Source organism: Sinocyclocheilus grahami, unplaced genomic scaffold, assembly GCF_001515645.1.
Source record: "Sinocyclocheilus grahami isolate Dianchi unplaced genomic scaffold, SAMN03320097.WGS_v1.1 scaffold39.1, whole genome shotgun sequence".
Classification (NCBI taxonomy): domain Eukaryota; kingdom Metazoa; phylum Chordata; class Actinopteri; order Cypriniformes; family Cyprinidae; genus Sinocyclocheilus; species Sinocyclocheilus grahami.
Window position 1 is genome coordinate 3,921,445 of NW_015505218.1, and position 26,595 is coordinate 3,948,039.

Genomic DNA, 26,595 nt, shown 5'->3' on the forward strand with positions numbered 1-26,595 from the left:
ATATTGTTTATATATAAAACAATACATAGACTGACTTTTTAAATAACTTTTTTACAATATATTTTAATATTTATTCTATTTAAATGTATTTAAAAGTATTTGCTAATATTCATGATTTGTTCATATTTATTTTTTAATGTAAAAAACAATGTCAGAGATCATTATATATTGACTTTTTCAATAAACATTTAATAATATATTAATATTTTCCCAAGTTCAATTTTTGTAAATATTTTATATTTTATATAAATAATACCCAAATATTGGTTAATATTTATTTTAAATTTATAAATAAATACATATTAACAAATTATTTAATTTTATTTAAATGTAAAAACAAAGACTTTATAACAGATTGACAAGGCTGTCAGTAGAATTTGGAACTAACACTTTTGTTCAGCCAAGTGGAAACTTATCGAATGATGCATAAAATATCAAAATGATTAACATCATCCTGCCTGACAGATTTTCAATAACTATGGTAAATCATGGTAACAATAAAGATTTCGTGAAGTATGCAAGAATTAATCTATAAGAATATAAGCTAGCAAAAATCACAAACACACAGATGCTTGGAGGAGCATTACACTCAGTGCTGCAATCAATGTGATGCATGCGCAGTAGCCAGGTGTCACCAGTGTTCACCACACTGGGGTGCTCTCCTCTTTAAACAGGGTATGATGGGGATCATAACAAACCTCTAATTCGCTGTTGACCCGCCTCTATTCATAGTGACAGCAGCTTGTGTCTTAACAAACCCGCAGAACAGTCTGAAAATAGACTCACACAGCAAAATAAATGCCCAAGCTTGAGGGGACTAAGTGTATCCATGTCTAATCTGGTTACGTATGCCAGCCGGACACAGCCACCCGCTGCCAGAGCCTGGCGTGTGAGAAAAGCAGCTCAGTGACAGCTCTGAGGAACTGCTCCCTTCCTGCCAGACTCTCTGGGCCGTGCTCCAAACGGACATCCTTACATGAGGTGTGCTACTAAGACATCTGAGGAGACACAAATTAGAGGGTGACACGGGAGTGGATTTTCAAAACTCTCCCGTCCCACTCCCACAAAAAAAAAAATCCAATCCCACAAAAAAACTGGGTGAAAATCTCATCCCGTCCCAATCCCAGAAGAATGATTCCCATTCCCTCCCACTCCCATGTTGTGTTTTTTTGTCCGGAATCTGTCAGTTACAGTACAAATCACAGCATGCCCACCTTAGTTGAATAAAAATCCAAAATGTAGTTTTTTGTTATTTTATTGAACTGAAAGCCAGCTTAAACAATGAACAGTGTGCATTGCACACACATTAAATTTCATGTAAATCATCCATGCAAACACACACACGTTTTCTATTTGAATTGGTTCATTTGAAAGTAGACATTTCGCTCTCTATATATTTTTCATAAACGGAGTTTCGAAGTTTCTCACTCAAGTTCAGAGACCGAGACGGCAGAAAGCGCATCCTGTTTGCTTGAATTATTTTACAGATGCGCAACGTTTCGTTGTTATTCTGAGTGCACACAAATAAACGTAGAGTCTTTACAGATTCAAAAGATGTATTACTCTTATCTGCATGACCAAAAATTACGGAGTATTTTAAGAGCAAGTGAGCGCACCGGCGCCTCCATCTGTCCTGCAGTGAGCGTGCTACTGTTCAGCTTCCACACTCCGCACAGACACTTGAACAGCGCACATTTCTCTAGGCTAACATTAGATTGAGCGGCCATGTAAAGTTGCTACTACATATATCTTTCAGATGAAAAGCCATATTTGAGGTCAATGAATGACAGGCGAGCGTTTGGATGTCCTGCCCGATGTACTATATTACCACATAGACCAGCCGTTAACGATCTGTCCATCACGGACTGCGTACGTCATTCACTTAAAAAGCCACACCAAAGCAAACAGGAGGAGAGCATAAAGAGACAGGGCAACTAGAATGGAGTTCAAAATTAAAATATACAGTTTATTTATATAAAAGGTATATTTGTGTATAAAGTTGGGTATCATAGTGTTATTACGATTCCCGGTCCCGCCCACTCCAGCTGACATTTTTTCCTGTCCCGTCCCAGTCACGGAATTAATAGTGATTTTGTTTCCCATCCCGTGGGATTCCCGAAAAAATGTCAGCCTCTAGTGCAAATCCACAACAACTTTATCATATTTATGAATTAATAACTGAATAAATTAATAATAAAAAAATACCTTAAAATACTGATTAAGATGTGTACACTTACATGTACTCAAGGTGTAAGAAGGTTGGTTATTACTTTTAACTAAATGGTTACACCACATGACCTTTTTAGAGAAGGCTACCAAAGCCATGACATTGTGCTTTTGCACAAAGTGCCAAGCTATTCGCTAACACCCATTAAGGTCACTCTAAGTCTTTGATAATCAGACATACAGTACCTTAAGGACAACGGTCAAAGATACACCACGTTACGTAACCTGTGATCACATAAAAGAAATCCATGTGCTTTGCTGATGAAAGCATGATGAGATCTGTGTTTAAGTTCCTTTTGCTTTATGGACTTAAAATAAAACAAGAAAGGATGTGCGAAAACAGTCATTTTAGATTATATTTTCATCAAATATTATTAAGTCCAATACTTTTATTTTCATTTAGAATAACATAAACATGCACCAATAAATTGTGCAAAGACAAAACCAGTAAAAACCATAATAAAATCAGTAAATACTACATATTCAAAGTAGTGCTGTCAAAATTAATGCGTTAACGCAGGTGATTAATTTTTCCAGTTTAACGGTGTAAAAAAATATTTAATGCAGTTAACGCAGGGACGGGACTCACAACTGCTGCTTCTGCCTTTTTTTTTCTTGACAAGTATTGTGTTTATTTAGATGCAGAATGCCTTTATGACCACATCTGTGTACGGGAGACTTTTCAGATGCACATGCCAACTCTGACTCAGCACCAGGCGCTAGTCAGATGAGTGCGGAAAAGGTACAGGTGACGAGCGAGCACCAGTAGAACAACAGTGAACTGTGGTCAGATGAGATGATGTCAGGGCATATGCCAGTAAAAACGAATCTTCTTGTCCTGTTAGCCGTTACACTGTGCTCGTAGCGTGTGCTCTTCAATTGCACGCACAAAAAACGACGGAGTGCGCTGTATACTGTATCACTTCATATTAAAGCACGAATTAAACTATGAGCATGCGTGTCAGATTCATGTCACGTTCAGCAGTGGCAGCTCTTAAAGTAATAGCAGCCAAATAACATAACCCCGCTGCTGTGAAGTCTGATAATAAAAGAACAAAAGAAAAAAAGAAGAAAAAAAAAAAAAAGAGGAAATCAATAACTTATCATAGCTTTATGGATTCATATATTTAATTTAGAATTTAGTGTTTGATAACTTTATTAAATTTTTGTATATTTCCTACTTGCTGAAGGGCACAGGTATGACATGTATTATAATGGGTTTATGTGAAGATTGTTTTAAGTTCACTTAAATTAGAAGTTGTTGTTTTTAAAATTCTAATAAAGATTCAAATTGATAGGTTAGCTCTCAATTAGCCTATACTGTAATGTTAGCATAGTCAACATTACATATAGTCGATGGTTAAACGAAAGGGGGAAAAACATTCCTAGAGACATCAGTAGTATTGGTATCAGTGATGCTGGCCTTCAGTCATAAAAAAGATGCCATTAAACAAATATTAAAAATATACTGTATGTTGTTTCTACATTAATTTAAAGATTGAATTTGAAATTGCAATAAAAGTATATTTTAAATCTTTAATGATAGGTGGGATTAATCACAATTAATCATGATTAATTTCAGAAAAAATGTGAAATTAGTTGTTTTTTTTAATCGACCGACAGCACTAATTCAAAATTAAATATTTATATCCCATTATTTAGAAATTTCTTTGAAATTGAGAGATGCGTCTCTCTTTTTTTCTTTTTTGTCCACACAATGAAAGTTGACGGTCACCAAAATTTCACAAATATTCTTCAAAATATCTCCTTTTGTGTTCCACAGAAAAAGTAGTAAAAATATACTGTATGTTGTTTCTACATTAATTTAAAGATTGAATTTGAAATTATTGCAATAAAAGTATATTTTAAATCTTTAATGATAGGTGGGATTAATCACAATTAATCATGATTAATTTCAGAAAAAATGTGAAATTAGTTGTTTTTTTAATCGACCGACAGCACTAATTCAAAATTAAATATTTATATCCCATTATTTAGAAATTTCTTTGAAATTGAGAGATGCGTCTCTCTTTTTTCTTTATTGTCCACACAATGAAAGTTGACGGTCACCAAAATTTCACAAATATTCTTCAAAATATCTCCTTTTGTGTTCCACAGAAAAAGTAATATAGTCATAACTCTGAAAGCATCTTAAATGAGCAACTTAATGAGAAATATTTGTAATACTGTAACTTTCAAATCTCAGTGCCCTCCCAGTACAAAACCACAATTTATTGAACCCAAGCTGCAATAAGAATCTAGCATTAACAAAGTGTGTCTAACTCTTTTGTTAATTCTACAAAATATGGCCCATTTATTTGTTTAATTCTAAGGGTTTAAAATCAAAAATCAAATAAACTGTCATAAACGTGTCAAAATTGTGTCGCAAAAAACTGATTGTAATTGGTATAATTTAAATAAAAGTACAATGATATGATGCCTTTAAAGAGCAAAGTTGCTGTCACCTGTTGAGTGCAGCACATGGCACAGTCCCAGAATGATTGTTTTCACAACATCCCGCCACAAAAAAACTGAGGTCCCATATACTTTAATGCTGTTAATACAGAGCATCGAATAACTAGCTGACAAAGCCCTTTGCTGAAACAACAGCGGATCCAGCTTTACTTTCACTACAAACATTGAGAGCTACTTTCCTTTACTGATGGCTGTTATCACTCTAGAGACTGCACTACATCACGTACCAGTTGCCACGTCCATATTACAGCCACTGTAAAGGAGGAAACATTACCCCAGGGTAGGGCTGATTGTCATGCACATCTCGTCAGTAAAGCCGGTTCCGTGATTGGTAGTAAATCTCCATCACCTGCTTTCAGATGGAGCAGCATTTAATACACAAATGGCATGCGATTAATTGCACAGCCCTACTCCAGGGAACAAGAGTAGTGATCAACTTTCACAGTCCAGTTATAACAGAGAATAAAACTTTAATGCATATGATGCAAATTGCAATCAAGGTGTTTCAAGTCAGTCACAGTAAAAAAAATGAAATAAATGAAATGCTCAAACTGCCCAAAAAGTAAAAGAAACATATATTTTAAATATACACCTAGGATGCCTCGAGGGTGAGTAAAACACAGGCTAATTTTCATTTTTGGGTGAACTAACCCTTTATTAACCCTGGCATTAATAATATGGTAAATGTGATATACTCATTATAAAATTACATTGCAAATTTTCTACAAAATTCTGGAAACTAACACCACAAAAACCGTCATTTGAATTGCAAAGATATCCTGGTGGGACTCCTAACTGATCAAACAGATTTGCACAAATGTCTGAAAATGTTTGTGATTTCGTTTGATTCATTCGGACGGTTCACTCACGCACTGAATTGTTTGTAGTGATTTCTCACACTGAAATAGTAACAGGATACTTTATAAGACGCAAAACCAAGAGCACTGGATTAGATTGATATAGACCTTAGCCAGGTTAGACGGCATATTGAATTTAACGCAGATGAAAATGAGGCTGTGAAGGATAGACTTACAGTCTTAACAATGACAGGCACTGTACATATTCACTGTGCATTTTATAACTGCAGCTTGTGTACTGCAGTTAAAGACAATGCACATACTTATATCCATAAGTGTATCAAAAAAAAAAAAGGTATTAGGCTGATGATACACGGGGCAACTTTTTGAGCAATTTTGCCAGGCAACTTTTTTTTTGAGCAGTGTTGCTTGGGCACTTTCCCATTAAGAATTGGTAACAAATTTCTATCTGGATATTTTAGATTGGTTGTGGGCGCTGTGTCTCACCTGGGGGGCTATTTCATAAAACAAGTTTACCAAACAAGCCAGGCTTATTTCAGTTAGTCTGACTTATTTTGAACCAAATCAACTGACAATAAGTCAGACTAACTAAAATAAACCTGTCTTATTTGGTAAACTTGTTTTATGGAACAAGCCCCTGGTTGTCTGTTGACGGCACCATTGCTCAAAATGTTGCCCCGTGTATCATCAGCCTTATGCCGAGTTCACACTGCACGATTTTCAAAGACGTCGCATCACTGTTGGTTTCACACTGAACGACTATCTGGGGTAGCATTCAGTTGTTGCGGTGTTCACACTGCACGATGGAACGACGACAGGAGGTTACACACTGCATGACTTTACAATTGGAACAATCGCCGACAGCTCTGTCTGGTGCAGGGTTGCCAGGTTTTCGCTACAAAACCCGCCCAGTTACGTCTGACTTATTTTGAACCAAATCAACTGACAATAAGTCAGACTAACTAAAATAAACCTGTCTTATTTGGTAAACTTGTTTTATGGAACAAGCCCCTGGTTGTCTGTTGACGGCACCATTGCTCAAAATGTTGCCCCGTGTATCATCAGCCTTATGCCGAGTTCACACTGCACGATTTTCAAAGACGTCGCATCACTGTTGGTTTCACACTGAACGACTATCTGGGGTAGCATTCAGTTGTTGCGGTGTTCACACTGCACGATGGAACGACGACAGGAGGTTACACACTGCATGACTTTACCAATTGCGGATTTGGCAACACAGGTCCGCAAACTGTGTTTCATATAACTCCTCTCCGAACTTCCCGCTGCCCTGTATCTTGGTCTCTCATTGGCTGTAGGTCATCGCCGATGTGTTTTTCAGTCAGAACTCATTTCACACAGAGTGATTGTGAATCGCCGACAGCTCCAGATATTTAGCATGCCAAATAGAGGCGATTCCCTCAGATCGCATCTTTGATAATTCACACTGCGTGATTGTCACTCGCGTGAACGAGCACCGATTTGCCTCCGATTTCGGCCATTTGTCGGCGATTTCGCAAAACCTGTCGGCGAGTGAAAATCGGGCTAAAATCGTGCAGTGTGAACTCAGCATTAGGCTATATGGGGATGCTTTTTTGATGGGGTGCCTGTGAAACTATGCCCCTATTTTCAAGCTGAAATTTTAAAAAGAACTACATTTGAAAGCTGAACCATTTTTCAATTGGAATTACAAAAACAACAATTGTTCCCAAACAGGTTTCCAAAGCACTCCCCATCCGCCTCCCTACCTGCCATTGGTTTGACAAACTGATAACCCCGCCCCCAAAACCACGCCATTGGTTGAGATAATGTTGATACGCTGGCGATGAAAGAGGAAAATGTTTACACACTTCAGCTGGATGTGTCACTGGAAATATAAAAGAAGGTGTCTTAAAAATATGAAAGAGGCAGAAGTGCTGCATCTTGGCTTGCTGCAAAATACACCTGTGGCATCTGAGCTGCGTCTAAACTCACGACTGCCATCATACAGTAATGAATGAAACAATATTGCAGGCAACTTTGGATTGGTTATGACGGCAGCGAATGCATTTCACCCGTGCTACGGGGTTGTTCTTACCTTACACGGAAACGGCAGATTAGATGCAACTTTTTCCATTGCCAAGTTCCTTATGCTCGGCGTGAGAGGGCCGCGACAAGTTGGACAGCAGCTGAGCTTTTGCCGACACTGGTTACACACCAGATGCCCAGCCTGGCACTGCAAGATCGGGGGCAGCACGTAGTCGAAACACACCGGGCACTCAAACAGCGCTGTCAATTCGGCTGACTGTCCCGGTAGGGCAGCGACTGGAAGGGCTACAGCGGCCGCGGGGACCGTACCAGAGCCCGCGACAGAGCCGGATACCCCCGCGGCGGCTGCGGCAGCAGAGGCGGTTGTTCCTCCAGAGCCTCCATGCTTACTTCCTCCTGCTTTACCAGCTCCGAGTCCTCCGGCCGCACCACCCGCAGAGGACGGACGGCTCATGGCGAGGAGTGTAGATCTCTAACGGTGTAAAACCCAGACGAGTTCAAACCCGAGAGCCCCACCGTATACTCCCGACTGAAGACAGACTCGGTTCCGAACAGCCTCCAGTCCCCGCGGATACAACATGGCCGCCATAGTTTGAGAGCGAGTAACGAGTCTATTGGATGAAGGGGCTTTGATTGACACTCTCCTCAGCCAATCACAGAGCCGCTCTTGACGTTTACGTAAGAGTCGCTGGAATATGTAGTAATTACGTGAGTGGCTGTAGTGAAGTAAACAGCAAACAGTTGCACTGTGGCCCTTCAACACGACCAAGGATGTTTCACCGTTCTATGCAATCAGAGGAGACTGTTGCATTTATAAGCCTCAAACCATTTTTTTTACTAAACTGAATGAGTTATGTGGATTAGGTCTAAATAAAGTTTTTACAGGGCTATTAAGTGGAACGAGACACAAAAGGAACAAATGAATAACATTATATTATCCTGGTTATATTTCATACCTCTAATAAACCCCCTCTATTCTGGTTCAGTGAATTCTTTTTTCACTTCATGCTTGGGATGCACAGAAGAAAAGTATGCGCAAACAAAATGGATAAACTACATTACAATTAGCTGTTTTCGCAGTCTTTTCATACATTCTTAAACTTGATACATTTACATTTTGAACTACACATTTCTGGAATACTGTAATATATGTACATCTGATGTTATTTGTTCTCTGTAAATAAGAGAATATACAAGTGTATTGCTTCCACCATGCTCTACCATTTGAGCTACATATACACCTTTGTTAACTTGCTATAATGTACACTTAACCATTTAACAATTTTTATTTCAGAAACTGTAAATCTCATTTGCTGTGTCTAAATCATACATCTATATATTCTCCATACATCATCAGGACTGATCATTGACTATTACCATATCAGATGACCAGAAGCATGGACATGCAAGAAGAGTGTCTAAATACTCTATTTAATATAGTTTTCATAACGGCATTATAGTAGTATTAATATTTAAGTAGTATCAATATTTATTCCTGGAGTAAAAGCACACTGCTCTCTCCCTGTCTAACCAGCTCCCTCTGCTGGCATTTCATGCATTTATTAAAAAATTGACTATATATAATTACATTTGATTTATACCTAATAATATTTTCAAATAATGAAGGAATTTATGAAATATCTGAATAACTGTCCTTAAAAGGATTTCCTTCTACCTAAATAAAAAATAAATAAAGATTTTTTTTAAACAACTACATTTGTTCTATGTAAATACATGAGATACATGAGCTTGTGAATCAACAACCAAACACACAATTTATTAATTGATTTTATTTTTTGTACTTCCAAAAATGAACAATAACTGGTAATTGGCTGTTATTGTGTAAGAATCTAAACAAGACAAAACTACTGAAAGGCAAATTCATAGTTATCGATTGCTTATTTACAGAATCACTTCCATACTAGTAAGAAACCACAGCAAGTCATAAAGCATCATAGTCATCCTCATCTTCATGCTTCCTCTTAAGAGAGGTTGAGTCACTGGATGGATTCTGTGACACCATATTGGTAGTAATGAGGATGTTCTTGGAGCCAATGAGAGAGGGGTTGATGAGGACATTTTGAACAGTGGGAGTGGTAGGAGTAGCTGTGAAAACAAATTAAATCATTAACTGAATGAGGTTACTGCTATGATTCAGCACGTGATCTTAAATCTGGCATGTTTTTATTTCTCGAAGCTCAATCAATAGCTTAACTTTTCATCTGCTCACTGATTTGCCACAAAATGTTCCATATGGTCCTCAATACAAAAGAAGACCACACAAGAAGAACTACTTATTCTAAGGTAGAAACGTACCTGATTTGACAGAGGCAGCCTGTGAGGAGGGAATCTGAACTGTAAAGCGCTGGCCGGTCAGTGACACAGGCGTCCCCACTTTAGTTCCCACTGTCTGCACTGATGGCGTACCTGCAGTAAATACAATGATGATCCTTTAAACCTTTAGATTTTGCACTTGTTCACCAGGGAGGGAGAGAGAGAGAAAAAAACAAAACTAAATGCTCCTCTTGTAATAATGGAGATTAGTGAATGTATATTGGAAATTGTGTGCATGCAAACTCTTGCAATCTTTGAGTACACTTGTAACTGACCAAGAGTTGGAGTGCTTGGCCTACTGGACACTGCCCCCACACTTAACCGTGGCACTGTTATCCTGCCCGCAGACGAAGACACCTAAACATTCAAATCAAATCCATATCAGACTGTACATTCTGCCATACATTTTAATATACATCTGTTTGTATCCTTTGAAGAACCCACATTCTCACAGTCTAGACAAACCTGGATATGGAGATGAGAATACTGAATTTCAAAAGTTTCTATCAAGCTTAATATAGTTAAGTGAAACTAAAACAATAAAAAAAAAAAGTATTACTTGAAATAAATATTAGATATTAAATATTAAATATACAAAAACTACACAGATATCAGCAAACAAATAAAGTGACAAAATATAACTAAAATGTTAACATGAAAATAAATAATATAAAAATCTAATTCAAAATATTAATACACTATAATAGCATCTCAATGATACTAAAATAACAAGTTTCTATACCACAAAAGGTCAAGGAAATTAATAAAACAACATGCATATTTCTAAGGAATATACATTTGTTCTGCCAAGCACTATATTTTATCAGGAAGAAACTATGTAACATACACACACACACACACATATACAGTGGGTACGGATGTACATTAATGAGGAAAAAAAAATTTACTTCAATGATTTTAGCAAATGGCTGCAATATAACAGTGAAAAATTTAAGGGGGTTTGAATACTTTCCGTACCCACTGTATATATATATGACCCTGGACCACAAAACCAGTCTTAAGTCGCTGGGGTATATTTGTAGCAATAGCCAAAAATACATTGCACGGGGTCAAAATTATTGATTTTTCTTTTATGCCAAAAATATATACACATCAACACAATCACGAAATTCACATGAGGGGGGAGGAATTCCAATACAGATTTTGCAACGCATTCAAGATCATGTGAATTCGCTGTGTTGATCAACAGAAAGTTAATAGATTTTTAAAAAAGTTACTCTGTCTGAGCTGTGCTTTACACAAAAGATTCATATACGACTATAGACAATTGACCTTTTTGCTCACAAAATTAGCATGTGTGACCACACTTTAGCCTGAATCACAAATGACTGGAAGAGTCATATGAACTCATTGGTAAAAAGAGTAGGATCCACTTGAGAACCATTGCGCTACAGGTACAATAACAGCAGTAATACACCACAAGACCTTGTTATCAGGTATCACTAGGTCAGTTAATCTAAACTACAAAAACGGTATATTATCACATATTATTTAAAATAATACCTTTTTCTGCAAGCACTTCAGTCTGTAGTTTGGTGCTGTGAGACAGTAGCGATCTGGTGGAAGACGTGGGCCTGTGTATGGTTTGATCAGTGGCAAAGGAGTTTGGTTCTTCTGCCTTGCAATGTCCAACAGAAACTGAAACCATGGACCAACCACCACTATTAATTATCAGAAGTCACATATGTGTTATGCATTAAAAAAAAAACACATAAGTCAACAAGAACAACTTACATCTCGTGGTGGAGGAGATGTGAATGACTGATCCACTCGACACTGGATTGCTAGCCTTATATCATCTGCATCCACATTGGACTTCTTGGCATGGGTGGAATATATTTTTGCATCTTCAATAATAGTTGTTACGTATCCTGAAAAACAAAACAAAAAAAACATCAGACAGTGAATGCTTTTGGACGACTTGCTACTACAGAAAAGTAACAGATGGAGTTTGTTAAAGCATTTTATATGGGGGTAGAATTGTTGCTTAATTCCAAATAAATAGATTATGATCCACAAATAAATAGAATGAGATCCACAAATAAATCTTAAAGTTTCACAAACATGAATTAAATTCGCAAATAAATAAAATGAGATTTGCAAATAAAAAACATATTCACAAATATATATTTATGTCAAACATGTTAGAGGTTTAAAGTCATCTTGACTTACTGTATGTAAACTCCAGCATCTGATTGATCACTCTGGGCTCGTACTCCGTGATACCCATGCCCTTAAGAACCTGCATCATAACCTTTGAAGATAATAAAATAAAGTTAAAAAACTGCACAAGGAAAATATCATGCATATTATATTAGCTGCACCCCAGCATATTTATCAGCAATTATCTTAGCTTAGCTAATATATTTAGTTAAAATCACACCACATTAAAAATCTATTACAGTGGACCTGTTAACGTTAGCGTGGTAACGCGTGTGTGCACAAAGAAGAATAAGACGAGTAATATGCACAGTCGCTCTTTAAACCTGCTGCTTTATTCGCTATGCTTTAAACACAATAAACATTGCACAACACGGAGATAAAACAGTTTCTAAAGCATTATTTACCTGTGCATCTTTAGGCACTGTTTTCGGAGACGCCATTTTCACATGAGCTCTGAATTCTCTTCTTCTGATGTTTTTTTGGCGGTTTTGGCAAACCAACTTAAAGGTGCATTACCGCCACCTACTGATCTGGAGTGTGGAGTGAACAGATTTGGTAGAAAGAAGGATATACAGGTGCATCTCAATAAATTAGAATGTCAGAAAGCATTTTGGCAAAGTAGGCGGTACCGAAGCAGAGCAGCCAATCTGGACGAAGAAACCTTGAGTGGCAGCCAATCACAGAGGGATAATCAAACACTCAGCAAACGTCACGCACCAAGTAAATCGAGCAGCCAATCAGCAGCGGCCTAGACATTAAATAGGCCCAAAATGTAAGCACGTACATGGGGCAAGTTCAAGTTCAAACCGGTGCGCAACGTTTTGCTACAGTTTCGACAGCTGTCCTTTTTTACGGCATGTTTCCTGAAAACGGTGTGCAACGGGGTTTGAGATACGTTTTCTCTTGTTTGGTGGGTTTGTCAAACATGTCAGCACCAATCAGCAGCAGCGTGTATAAAAACCAGAAGCAGAGCAGCCAATCTGGACGAAGAAACCTTGAGTGGCAGCCAATCACAGAGGGATAATCAAACACTCAGCAAACGTCACGCACCAAGTAAATCGAGCAGCCAATCAGCAGCGGCCTAGACATTAAATAGGCCCAAAATGTAAGCACGTACATGGGGCAAGTTCAAGTTCAAACCGGTGCGCAACGTTTTGCTACAGTTTCGACAGCTGTCCTTTTTTACGGCATGTTTCCTGAAAACGGTGTGCAACGGGGTTTGAGATACGTTTTCTCTTGTTTGGTGGGTGTGTCAAAAATGTCAGCCCAATCAGCAGCAACATGTATATAAACCACACGGTATTAAAGAGACAGCTCGCACAATGTAATTAACATCAAAATAAATTCACAAGAGCAAGTATATTGTTTGCACATGTTTATTTACATTAAAGGAAAACTAACTGATCTAATAAGAGCATAAGTATAGATCTGGAACTTCTTTAAGTTTGTCTAAATATAATTTAGTAATTAAACTTTTGGTCCATATCCTTTCCTTAGGAAGGTGTGCTAGACACTGATTAATGTAACATAAAAATACTATACATATATATTTTGCTATTGTATTGTGGAGTGACACTTTTATAAACTTTTCTATATTCCTCTGATTATATAATGGTAAATATTACAATAACATAGCACAACAACAGTGATCAGCAATAATGATAAGCCTACTCACAATAAAAATAATAAGGTCATATAGATCATAACACAGTCTCGGAGGTAAGAAGGGGATTATCCTTCACCTGAAATGTTTGTCTTTTCATCCTGAAATGCGAGGCAAATGTTGGCTCACAATAATTAGGAACCACAGTTTGCACAAATCGCTTCACTCGATTGGGATGTTTTCTTTTATTCTGGACGCCAAGGGCAGTGGCTGTAACATATAGCGGATTTTGCAGTATTAAACACATATTTATACCGATTTCATCAGGCTCCAAAAATTCTTTAAAAAGAACACAAAGAATGGCCTTCTCAGCCGCCATAACTCTTGCGACATCAGAACAGGGTGTTCAACGCACCACCGTTTCCGTTTAAAACACGTTTTGCAGCGTTTTGTCGGGGCTGAACGCAGCACTGTAGCGATAGGATGTCTGAATCATTTCCGCGAATCGTTTCTTTCGAAGAGTTTAATTCAGACCCGATTGAGAGATAGCAAAAACTGCATCAAGTTATTCCTCATAATAATTCCACGGCGTATTACACGCGATAAATTACGTTTCGTTACCAGGCATTTATTGAAATGTAACGTGTCCATGTTCCGTTTCTTGATAAAATTAAGGTTATGTTGAGACTAAATGTAATTAGCATTTATATTAAACAATATTCAAATTAATTTCCATATTTAACGACATGCTATTTAGAAAACTCCTTCTTCTTTAATGAAGTTGTAAACATATTTCCAGTACGTTTTACTCTTGACACTTCTGCGATTCGCTGGAACCGATTCACACCGATCCGTCAACGAATGTTCAACCAGTTCATTGAAAAGCTTCGACTCAAAAGACTCTTAAACGATTCGTACATCGCTATTTTTTTTTTGTTTAAATTTTTTTTTTTTATTGCAAGTACAAACACTTAACTTCAACAATTAATGTAACATTGGATGACATTATGAATACAGAAATTATATAGGAAGACAAAGAATACATAAAAAATAAATAGATAAAACAAAAAAATACAGCGGTAGTAAATCAAAATGATGTACCATTCAGCAGATCATTATACAGTTTCACAAATTTGACACTTTTTTTGGTATTAATATTTTTTAGTGTTATAATTAAGTAGTTAAAGTCACAAAGAAAATTAGGTTACACTTTATTTCGATAGTCCACTTTAGACATTCTATTAACTATAAGTAACTTTGTAACTACATGTCAACTACATGTCAACTAATTCTCATTAATTTGCAACTACATGTCTACTAACTCTCAGAGTAGACTGTTAGGGTAGGTTTAGGGTTAGTAGAATAAGTTGACAAAGAAAGTGTTAGAAGATATTAAGCAGACAGTCTACTAATACTCTACTAACTGCTAGTTGACATGTAGTTGCAAAGTTACTTACTGTTAATAGAATGTCTAAAGTGGAATATCGAAATAAAGTGTTACCGAAAATTATGCAATTTTGGAGATGTTGAAGAAAATGTACATTTATGAACATAATATTTTCCCAATAAAATAAATACATTTCCTATATATTCTATGTTATGTTTACAATGTGAAAAATAACCAAATATATCACACATAGTAACATCAATGTCTACATTAGATTTAGACACGTCAGACCAAAATTCCTTAACAAGGGGGCGTTTGAAAAAAAGATGATCAATAGACTCCATGCTGACATTACAGAAATTACAATTCAGATGAGGATGACCAAATTTGGATGTAATCTCATTAGTGGGTATATATTATGCAAAATCTTTAAATGTTCGTACATCGCTATTTATTGATTTTTTTCCTTCTCTTTTCTTCGTCGCTATTTGAGACACAACCACTGGCCATAGTGATGTCACATCCTCCTCTATATAAACAAAAACACACTCGTTTACTCAAGCTGAAGCTAGCCACACGCTACAGTTCCTCATTGCTCGAATACATAACATTTGTCAGCCCATTTACTGTAGATTTTTTCCCCATGTAAACTGGGAAACATGGCTTGATGTTGAAAGCTAAGCTGCTCTCTCCTGTCGTATTAGGGTGAAAAACGTTCAACATTTAATTTTTTTGAACGTGTCCTCGGTTCGATGTGACTTGGGAGTCGCTGCTAATGTGTTTACGCGTCAAGTAGTATTCAGTTTTATTATTATGAGCTTTTGTGGCACATCAGTGTGGATTGCTAACTAAACCATTAGCCACCCAGTTACAGTATATATCTGAAGTCCCGTCAACAGATACACCAAAAGCCTAGGTAAGTGAAAAAATGTGAGAACGCTAGTTAACCTCGAGTGTGTTGCATATGGATAATATTTGATTTGATATAAGTTACTGAGACTGCGTTATTAGCCGAAGCTAGCTCTGTAGATGTAACGTAAGTAGTGGCAGAAATCTTATAAACGCAACACTTTAGTGTACTTTAAAAAAGTGTTTTTATAGAATATACCTGCGTTCTAACTGCACGTAATGCTTTCGATGTTACTTGCAATTAATGTCATTTTTATTTAAATTTGAATGTCATATATTTAAATGTATTTGTAATTATACATTATTGTGTAATATCTTGACTTATGTAATATTAAATGGCATACTACAGGTAAAAATGTAACTTTAAAGTAACTCGAGTACTTTACGTGTGCTTTAGTATGTCAGTCAACGACATAGTCATGAAAGTATATTCTCTTAAATCACACCTAAGTGGCGTTTTATTTGATTCATATATTACCTGCAAGTACAGCTCTATTTATTTATCTGTTTTGCAGTAACAGTGCACATTAAATACAATTAATCTGACTCCTTTCAGTTTTCCTGGATGATACTGTCTCGATCTATCTAGCTGTAATATGCCTTATATAAACATTTATATGCTTATATCTATAGTGTCTTTTTCTACAAACCCGTATAATCATGACTGCCATGCGAGTGGATGCTAAGGTGGTCATGCTTGGCAAGGAGAGTGTGGGAAAAACCAGTCTGGTGGAAAGATACGTACATGGCCGGTTTCTTGTGGGACCATATCAAAATGTAAGTGTGTGTTACTTAGCATAGCAGCCTCTAGAAGTAATTAGTCCGTTAGAAGTAGGCTAATTGACCATTTTCTGAGATTGTTTGTTCTCATTAAAGATATTTTTGTGTATGATGTAAGTTTGACTGGCTATCGACTATCTCTAATCATGCGCCACATACTATAAACTAGCACTACAGGTAAAGCCACCTTCCACGGATGTCAATGGCTGTTTGTGTGTGTGTATATGTGTTTTGTAATGAATTGTTTTTGTCTCATTAAGACTATAGGGGCTGCGTTTGTTGCGAAAGCCCTCAACGTCAGTGACAAGGTGGTTACTCTGGGAATATGGGTAAGTGTAGTTACTTGGGACTTTATATATGCTGATCAACCACTCATTAGTGACTTCACGTGTTTCCTTTGATCTTAGGACACTGCTGGGTCTGAACGCTATGAAGCTATGAGCAGAATCTATTACAGAGGAGCGCGTGCTGCCATTGTCTGCTACGGTATATCCCTCTGTTGCAGTTTGACAGGAAGTGGGGTTTTTTTTGTCGGAAAGAAATCCAAAGCGCAGCATGTACCAGCTCGGTCTAGCAGTCAGGTGACACTGAGCAAGGAAATAGCTCATGCTTGCTCACTCTGTGTATAAATCACAGTAGTTACAAGTCCTGCTAGGCAGTTCATGTGTTTGATTAAAATAAGTTAATCCGGGGTCCATGTAAAAATTAAAGTGGCCAAACAAAAATTTTTATTTTGTTATAATATCATACTTAATATTTTTCTTATACACTGTAAATGTGTGTGTGTTTTTTTAACACTACCATTCAACAGTTTGAGTATAATAAAAGCATGAATAAAAGGATTCATTTCTTAAAAAACTCCAAACTTTTGAACATGGAAAAAAAATCAGCTCTTCCACAAGTGAAAAAGTTTGAAAACATCAAATTTTCATTCTAAATTTGTGTCTGTTTTTCACAATCACACTTAGACTTGACTGACAGCAGCAGTTTTGGAAGGGCCAGGTTCTGGGTGAAGGAGTTACAGAACTGTGAAGAGGTAAAATAAACCCACGTCTCACAAAAACATGAGAACAACTTCAGCACAACTTTATGGACACATTCTTTTATTTTCAGCACTGCAAGATATATTTGTGTGGCACCAAGAGTGACCTCATTGAGGCCGATCGAAGTGTGCGGCAAGTAGACTACCATGATGTTCAAGACTTTGCAGATGGTAAGCGTGAATTTAGCTGCTTTTGTTTTCTACAAAGCATTGCAACAAAACAACATTAACTTTGAACATTTACAGAAATAGGTGCACAACATTTCGAGACCTCCAGCAAAACAGGAAAAAATGTTGGTAAGTGATGCTTCAGTTTATCTGCTCTATTGAGCACTGTTTTTGTGTAACGTGCAATTAGATACAGAGATGTTTCAATTCTTTATTTGTTTTTTCATACAGATGAGGTGTTTCAGAAAGTGGCTGAAGATTTCAGTAGCTGTGCTTTAGAGTTCATGCAAGGTGAGAATTTGCTGCAAAGTGAAACACTTATCTTACACTTTACACCTGGGTCTGTGTGTTTCAGGAACGAGGCTTTTCAGGCCCTGTAAACAAATGTAGCACTCACTCTCTCAGTTACTTGTTGCTTCGCATAAGCATGAAAAGCACAAATGTTTGGCATTACAATGACAATAGATGAAGCAAACTGCTTGCAAGAACCATCTTTGTGAGGAAACAAAGGTGCACCCTTTAGCATTAGCAGCCAACAACCAATTTCTTGACCTAAACTATGCAGGCTTAATAGTGCCTAAAGCTGCGTTCACACTAGCAGCGACTTTGTCTTGGCGTTGAGATTGCTAGTGGGCGTTCTCACTACTGGTTGCCTTGACAGCGAATCAGGTTTCTTGCCGCTAAATGCAAAAGACTAAATATAATTCAAATATATATATACAAATTTTTTTTCCCATTGCGTATGTTTATCTACGACTGAGTGGAGAATGATCACATGAGCTCTGCCGTCTTCTTTCCTATTGGCTGTCGCTTCCGAAAGTCGCTCTTCATTTGCATAAAGTTGGGGGATTCTGAACTTTGTCACGTCGCTGGACACGCCCCATCCGTCGCCAACGGCCGCTGTCGCGCTTGTCGCCGGAAATCGCCAGCTCTCCATTGAAATGAATGGAATCGTGTTGGTTTGTCGCTTGTAGTGTGAACGGGGCTTAATAGTTATTTCATAACCGATTTCTGTCCAAAAACAGATGCACACATGTTCATGTGTATTTTTTGTTTTACAGTATTAATAGGAAATCATAGTATCTGCTCTTTTTGCTTTGATCAATAATGGTAAAGAGTATTTATTCATTTCTAAATCTTATTTTGTTTATTGTCCACCTAATTTTTAATTTAAGGGCATATGCAGCCAATTGTAACATGAATGGGCAAGGCTTCTGGTGTCATCTGCTGTCAGTTATTTTACTTGTATCACAATTATGTTATGCTGATTTATAATGTAAACTGGTATTTGTTGTCGTGTTATTTTAATATATTGTTTTACTCGTAAACCCACTGGTTTGCAGCGCAAATAGTTCTACTGTTCGCTGCACTTTCTTCTTCTTTTTATTTCCCTATAGCTGCTAATATATCAGAAGTCTCACACATTCAAAGACAATAGCTTACTTCTGCGTTGCAAAATACAGTGGATAGAAATATTAAGATGATGCATCGAATTCTGAATGCATTTAATAATATTAGAAATAGAATTGATACAATAATGTGATATTGTTCCTATTTGGATTTATTTCTCTGTTTATTTTGGTATTGTATCCTCACAGAAGAGAAGGGGGTGGATCTTGGGCAAAAGAAGGACTCTTATTTTGACAACTGCTGCCATAACTGACCTATCACAGGAAAAACTGCTGTATCATATGGTCTATTTTGGGATGACTGGAGGCTCACCATCTTTTATACTCCTCAAAGCATCAGCTGGAGTTTTTTTTTTGCTCTTTCCTTATTTCTTTTATGATTTTTCTTTTCTGGTGTGCAGTAGAACATGAAGGATTCCACTTTTTCCAGTGTTCAAGCAATGAACTCTCTTTCTTTATCAGGAACATGGTTTTTTTTTTTGGACCTGAGAATGTTGACTGAAACAAATATTAACAGTGCATGGCAATCCGTTTTACCAAAAAGACAAGACGCAAAGCAAGCTTTAGGGACAGATTTCATTGCATGGAGGTGATCGTTGCCAATTTTCACAAACAATGCCTTGAGCGATTTATCACCTTTTATGATTTAAAGTGTCTCCATTTTATAGAACTTTTGAGGATCGTAATGTTTACACCCTTCATTTATCACACTGCACTCGTGTATGAACAATTTAGTTTCATATGTCCACACTGAAGTTTCAGTTTTCACAGATCTGAGACCAGTTCAAACATTTTTCTCATAATGATAAAGATTTAGATGTTGATAAGAGTGGAAAATTACATAGTAAAAGTAAAAAGCAGTTTCCAATTAATATGTTCGTAAATTGTAATGAAGCTGAACAATTGATGTCAAAGGCTGATAACCATAGTTATTTGAGGCATTTATAATATCATGATTAATCTGACATGCGGGAGTATCAACTCAGCAACAACAACAACAAAAAACTCAACTCGTGTTTGATAATGGAGCCCATAGCTTCCTGTATCATGTTGTCCATTATTTGCATATCTTTACCATGTTCCAAAAGCAAGTCAATGTGCAGCATTTGATGAATGTGATGCTAATGTTTACAATGTTATTTTTATTATTATTTAATTTTACTTCAATGCAATTTGGGTAAGGTATTGTAAACTGGGACACTAACTTGTCAGTTGTGAAAATGTTTGTGTATACTTTGTACATACAGACTTAGTTCACTCTCGGTTCATATTGTGCCTGTATTAAATACTGCTCAACACAAGGCCTGTAGCTAAAAATATGCTTCTTGTGAAACTTTGTGTATTTTACGTCATTCCAGAGAGATCTTGATATTGTGCCATTTTCACTGGTTGTCCTACAGGAAAGAAAGACAATGTTATATTACTCTGTTACATTTTACTGTGAAATTACATTAAAAAAAACAACAACATAAGGATGTAATTTTAAACAGCTGTTGCATATTTTGTTTAAAGGTATCAAAATAGTATAAGCAAAGCAGACCACGTCATTTAAGACTGAAATGAAATATCAAGCGTGTGTGCAGCATGCTTGTTAATACTGAGGAGTAATAACCTAAATGCGTGGATTTTTTTCTACATATCATATTCATCCTTTGCTGCCTATTCTTGCTTGCCCTCACATATCAAAGTTAGTGTTTCTTTTCTTTTTGTTTTACATTTATTTTTAAGAGAGCAAGGTACTCTCTCACCAAAATAATATTAAAATTTAGTGTACCACATCAGAGGACTAGAATTAATTAATTATGAATATTTTGAATTTATCTTGAACATAAATAAATATAATGAAAACATGAATCAAATCTTTAGCCTAGATTGCATAGAAATTAAAGTGAAATTGTTGAATGAAACTGCACTTTCAGGATCTTTTGCACAAAGAAAATTTAATTAGTTGCAAGATTTTTGCATTAATTTCATGACAATTGTCCCAAATTCTCCACAAAATTCTCATTACTGTAATGCAGAAATAAAATGATCCTGTCTGGATACAACAATTATTATTTAAGCTTTTATTGTCAGCATATATACAATTAATACTACCATTATGTATACTTACAGTTTACGATATCAATATAATTGTTTTGTGTTACAGTAATGACAAGACAATTGCTTGTGGAAATGTGCCGAATTGTCATGCAATTAATGTTGCAATTCAAAACACTCGAATTATCCTGAAAATAGACTTCATTTTCTTTGTACAAAATATAATTTGCTTTTATTTTGGGGTGAAATATCACCCAAACATGTGTTGACTGTTTTTGTGAGATTTACAGTTCAACAGTTCTACTCACATTTCATTAATGCAATAAATCTATTTGAAAAGTACCATTTTGATCGCACTATTTACAGAGGTGGTAAAAACAGCAGCAAAGAGGCAACAAGTGTGCACTGTTCTTTATTCTGTACAAAGCACTACAGCACAATTAAAGTCTCAAACAAGGCAACAGATTTTTTTCCCCTTTTGCCAGAAATTTGTCTGAAATATACTGAAGTGGAATGACTTTTAGAACAGCGTTAAAACTATTAAGTGCAATTATATACATAAATACAGTTTAAGAAAAAAATGTAAATGCTGTTCATTATGAAGAACACTTGATCAGTTAGATGGGGGTGAGGAAAACTTCAGGAGTGTAGACATGCAACAAACCACAATCATTTGTCCTATACATTTAGCTTCACAGAAGACTTTTAGGGCTTTAGTTGCCAATTAGTGTTTTACACTATATGGTTACAGTTCAAATTGTATGTTGAACATTTTTTAAGATATCAGCCTTTATGGAAAATTTAACATGAATTCACTAAATGCCAAAGACTTGACTGGGAGTGTTTAATTATCAGGCTTGGAAAGCCTGTCATCTTCTTCCATATAGATTTAATGTATAAAAAATATATACAGCAAGATAGAACAGACTCATCTGACTAGTTCAGTTAAGAGACCTAGTACATAGTTGCACTTTCTCAATGACTAGAGTAAGTTGGGACAGGACTTCCTGTTTTTTTTTATTTTTTATTTTTTTAAAGTTTTGTAACTGCTGGATGCCACAATTGTTTAAAAAAAAAACACACAGTTCACCTTTAAATTCACAGCATAATTTACACCAAAGAATTTTGGGAATATCTGTCTCTACAGTGGATATGATCAATCTTCCTTTGTAGACTGCATCAAGTTCTTCTGGATTTTGTGCCAGTTTGGCAAAGATTAATTCAAAGAGACAATTCTGGGAATTTCCTAAATGATCTCAAATAAATTATGAGCACGCTTGTAAATATTCTGCTTTTGTCTTAACATGTTAGCAGGCAAATTTTGGATTATTATACAAAAGTGCTTCAAAATGATAGTCTTCAAGTTATTTAAACAGTTGGCTAGGATATTTGAATCTTATTCATTACGATCACAATCTACTGCACTCTCAAGTCTGAAGCAAACTTCAGTTTTGACACAAATGCTTAGCGTACAGCCACAGCCTTTCAAAATGAACTTCATTTGATAGCGTACATGAACACGTGTGCACTAGAATTTTTCATTTTTGTCTAACGTCTGTACTATTTCTCTCTAGAAACGATAAAAACTCTTTGTATTATTTTAAATGAGGGTTGTGTGTCTCTTTAATCCGCTGAAGTCTCCTATGCTTCTTTTTTGAAACAATGGTTTAGCCCAATGTTGCCACCAAATAATTAGTAATGTGCAAGTTACAAAAACTGGTCTGCACATGTACAGTGCATGCGTACTGTGCAGATGATGAAATTACGTGATATGCACTGTATGCATATAGTCTTCGCGTAAAGGATACTTTGGGCTTTAGTAAATTGCCTGGCCAAAAAAAGTCGCTGTCTGGATTTAAATAAGCAAATAATTAAGATTTTAGTAGGGATGGGCGATACCACTTATTTTGTTTTCGATACCAAACCGATATTTTTCAAGGCAGTATCGTCGATACCGATACGATTCTTCTGAACTAAACTTTTAAATTATGAAATTTATTAAATTACTAAGAGTAAAATGGGTAATGATAACCACTTAACTTTGTTTAAAACGCATTTTAACATTCGAAACGCCTTAATTGTAACTTGTTAGGTTATATTTTTGTTTACACATGGTTCAAATATGTTTTTTGTTTACACATGATTCGAATCTACAAATAATACAGTTGAACTATAGTAAAACCACTCAGTCACTTTAGTAAAACCATGGTTCATTTTCATAAGGGACTGCCAGTGACAGGCTGTTGCACGCATAAAATGCAACCTTTTTTTTGACAGTGTATGATTTATATTAACATTACAGAATAGAACATGATCAATATTATCTTTCAACGTTCAATTTCAATAAAAGTAATTGCACAAACTATGTAGGCTAATTTCAATTAGTTTATTGTGAAATAACTCAAACATATATGTTTTTTTTCTTCTGTCCTCTGATAAGCATTGTTCAGGGCTGCCGTTCCCAAAAGCTTTAATGCTTTCTTATGATACTTTTGGGAAACGAAGCCCATGTTTGAATGCACCGTCAGCAGTGAGTGAACGCTCTCTGTGATGGATTGGTTCTGTCTTGTAACATTTGCATGTGTTCAGATGAGCAGGAAAATAGTTCTATCCTACACAATTATTTACTAACATAGGTTATTCGTCCAATTCAATGCATTATTTTTTTGTTAAATAAACAAAATCACTGGTAAATAAAACACACCTTAGTATCGATATTTATTGTTTGAGTATCGATACTTTGATACTCATACTTCGGATCGATACGCCCATCCCTAGATTTTAGGATTCAATTATTATTTCAATGATTAATATGTTTCTGACATGTTATATGTTTGGCAAAAATTCTTACAAACAGGACTCTGTGGTGGCCAAACTTTCACAATTTGGACCTTGACATTGTCATTCAGGAACATGGACGTGTACGTCTTTTGACTTGGTTGTTTAAGAAATAAAAAGCTGTGCAGTGCATCAGTTAGGGTTTAAAGAACTGTTGCCAAACCTACAACATGCCAGAAACATATTAAAAACAGCAATAATTACCCAATCATAGGCTCTTCAGTATTCCGTAACACTTTTTTTTGACGAAGAAGTGTATATGAACCACTTACTCAATAGTAAAATTTCCCCTAAGCTTATATTCTGTACCATTTGCTCACAGAGCAAATATACAGCACAAATCCAGTTTTGGTAAATGAGTTTATAGTCATTATTATTTGACTTGAAGAAGGCAATGGAATTTCCAAGGAAAAATATATTCCCTTCCCTAAATACTGTCTCTTCATTGTTGCGATGTTCAACATATTTCATATTCCCAGATGTAGCAAGAAAAAACTTAACATTGGCTACAATCTGATAAAGTCAGTTCTATTTAATCAGTGTTTGAAACCATTTTCCCGAAAAACATTGCCATCTTCGTCTATCTGTGTCCTCTTCGTCAAAGGGATTACTGACAGGGATGCAAACTGTTTTGTGTACCATCTTCATGTATGCTGTAGTGAAAATTTGATGTACATCAGATAGCCTCAGAGCATGGCTATAAAGAGGTCTGTTGGGAAATGTAAACCTCGGGTCAGTTTGCTTCAATAGATTAAACCTTTATACTTCGGTTTTCTTCTTTATCCTCAATCGTTCCGAATTATCTTGAGTTACGCTCTTCTCACCATCCCCTTCTAATTGTATCAAACTTTCTTCCTCTTCTGCGTCGTCTTCTCCATAGGAAGAAATTGGTGAATATGCACAGTTTAAAGAGATGTCAATTGGTGGAGGGCTTCTGGAGGGGCTAAAGGACACCTGAGGGACTGCATCAGGGAGAGAGGAAGCCTGCGGGACAGCCGTAGTGTTTAGGGTTGTGGATTTGGTTTTGGCAGATCTGATGAAGTTTATAGGGTAGGTTGTCTTGAGTTCCGGGGGGTATTCCCGGATCTCGCCAGGCTCCAGGGGCTCGGGGCCGCAGGGGTCATGCTCGCTGCATGACAAGCGGCCATCCAGTTTGGATATAAAAAGCATGCCATCTCGATGTTCGACACAATAGGAGCTAGGGCACATCTCACAGAAGGAAGCTGCTTCCTGTCCACACAAGTCACACTGATGCCAAGGACACTCCCAACGGCCTAAAAACGCAAAACAAGTTATTCACTGATAATCTTCCCCTCCAGTGATCTGTTAATTGATGTTGAGCATCATTTTGTCTTCATTTACAGAAAATATTAACTTAAATTTTATCTGTCCTATGAACACATATCGCACGATCATGTATGAACTTCATTTATTATATCACTATTGACTTTATGGTCAGTGAGTGATCCGTGTTTGAGACTATTCCAAGACTGACCTGCAGGTCTCTTTGTGAGATTGAGGCAGTCAGCGTGGTAAACCTTAGGACAGCCCGGCCTCTTACAGGACACAACTTGTCCTCCATCTCCACAGCTAAAGCACTCATCTTCCCGCTCCTTGATAACTTGCTGCTGGGATTTACGCTTCATCTGAGACTTCTTCTTCATCTTACGGCTTTTATCATCTGATGGGGGGTTGTTCTGATAGACACAGAGTTGATGTCTATTCACAATCACTTATCGAAGCAGAAACTATTCTTTAGATACAAAAACGTTGCTGTGAAAAATTACATTACATTAGAGTATATGAAATAGAAATTATAGATATTTTTTGCTATAGTGTCCTATAAAGGTTAAATGTTTTATTTTATTTTATATTTTTATTTATTTTTTGCTATAGACAGATTATTGGTTCCCCCTGTGTTTTTTTCTTTTATTAATAATGATAATAATAATGATTAGTGCTGTCAAACGATTAATCGCATCCAAAATAAAAGTTTTTGTTTACATAATATATGTACGTGTGCTCCGTTTATTTATTATGTATACACTGTGGAGACGTGCTGAAATCGCGTTTGGTCTCGTACTGCATCGTGTACCTTGTCAGTGTCGTGCGCTTTGCTTGGCCATTTGTTGTGATAAACAGGAAAGTGTGTCCAGCTGAATTCAATTTGAGTTTTGTTAGACGAATAAAAAAGAAGCTTAGTTTACCGCAGAAGCGGTCGCGGCCATCGACTCTACCGTGCGACTCCACCAGGCAGGGACACCGGCAAAGGATAAATATCGCTTTTTATTTCTCCTCTTTCCTACTACTTGTTTCACTTCTGTTTCAGTTTTTTATAACCATTTCTTACTATGTGT

At 36.5% G+C, this 26,595-nt stretch overlaps 4 protein-coding genes across 4 annotated transcripts in view; 1 reads left to right on the forward strand and 3 right to left on the reverse strand.

The window, feature by feature from the left end:
* LOC107581956 (E3 ubiquitin-protein ligase Siah2) overlaps positions 1–8,498 on the reverse strand; it is a 44,310-nt gene extending 35,812 nt beyond the window's left edge. Inside the window, exon 1 of the mRNA XM_016267652.1 lies at positions 7,594–8,498. Coding sequence (XP_016123138.1) covers positions 7,594–7,998 — 405 coding nt within the window. The 5' untranslated portion in view covers positions 7,999–8,498. The remainder of the gene's footprint in view (positions 1–7,593) is intronic.
* An 833-nt stretch (positions 8,499–9,331) lies between these two features.
* On the reverse strand, positions 9,332–12,565 carry LOC107581957 (transcription initiation factor TFIID subunit 9-like). The gene is made up of 7 exons (XM_016267653.1): positions 12,467–12,565; positions 12,072–12,153; positions 11,634–11,770; positions 11,403–11,537; positions 10,154–10,235; positions 9,861–9,971; positions 9,332–9,650 (listed from the first exon to the last, which is right to left on the reverse strand). The coding sequence occupies exons 1-7, from the start codon at positions 12,500–12,502 to the stop codon at positions 9,487–9,489; spliced, it is 747 nt and encodes a 248-aa protein (XP_016123139.1). The 5' UTR covers positions 12,503–12,565; the 3' UTR covers positions 9,332–9,486.
* Positions 12,566–15,544: 2,979 nt separating this feature from the next.
* LOC107581958 (ras-related protein Rab-24-like) lies at positions 15,545–19,862 on the forward strand. Its single transcript, XM_016267654.1, has 9 exons — positions 15,545–15,968; positions 16,595–16,738; positions 17,002–17,070; positions 17,149–17,227; positions 17,710–17,777; positions 17,855–17,954; positions 18,030–18,080; positions 18,183–18,242; positions 19,550–19,862. The coding sequence occupies exons 2-9, from the start codon at positions 16,622–16,624 to the stop codon at positions 19,612–19,614; spliced, it is 609 nt and encodes a 202-aa protein (XP_016123140.1). The 5' UTR covers positions 15,545–15,968; positions 16,595–16,621; the 3' UTR covers positions 19,615–19,862.
* A 4,301-nt stretch (positions 19,863–24,163) lies between these two features.
* Positions 24,164–26,595, reverse strand: part of LOC107581960 (histone-lysine N-methyltransferase, H3 lysine-36 and H4 lysine-20 specific-like) — a 17,861-nt gene continuing 15,429 nt past the window's right edge. The window contains exons 16-17 of the mRNA XM_016267655.1: positions 25,734–25,935; positions 24,164–25,512 (exon numbers count right to left, since the gene is read on the reverse strand). Coding sequence (XP_016123141.1) covers positions 24,998–25,512; positions 25,734–25,935 — 717 coding nt within the window. The 3' untranslated portion in view covers positions 24,164–24,997. The remainder of the gene's footprint in view (positions 25,513–25,733; positions 25,936–26,595) is intronic.

Bases quoted from the DNA above. Each gene is read 5' to 3' on its own strand.
- LOC107581957 (XM_016267653.1), bottom strand. From the start codon at position 12,502: ATGGCGTCTCCGAAAACAGTGCCTAAAGATGCACAG. The intron at 9,972-10,153 runs GTCAGTTACAAG...TATTTACTGCAG, and splicing joins GCCAAGCACTCCAACTCTTG to GTACGCCATCAGTGCAGACA. The intron at 9,651-9,860 runs GTACGTTTCTAC...TTGTTTTCACAG, and splicing joins GGCTGCCTCTGTCAAATCAG to CTACTCCTACCACTCCCACT.
- LOC107581958 (XM_016267654.1), top strand. From the start codon at position 16,622: ATGACTGCCATGCGAGTGGATGCTAAGGTGGTCATGCTTGGCAAGGAG. The intron at 17,778-17,854 runs GTAAAATAAACC...TTTTATTTTCAG, and splicing joins AGTTACAGAACTGTGAAGAG to CACTGCAAGATATATTTGTG. The intron at 17,955-18,029 runs GTAAGCGTGAAT...GAACATTTACAG, and splicing joins TGTTCAAGACTTTGCAGATG to AAATAGGTGCACAACATTTC.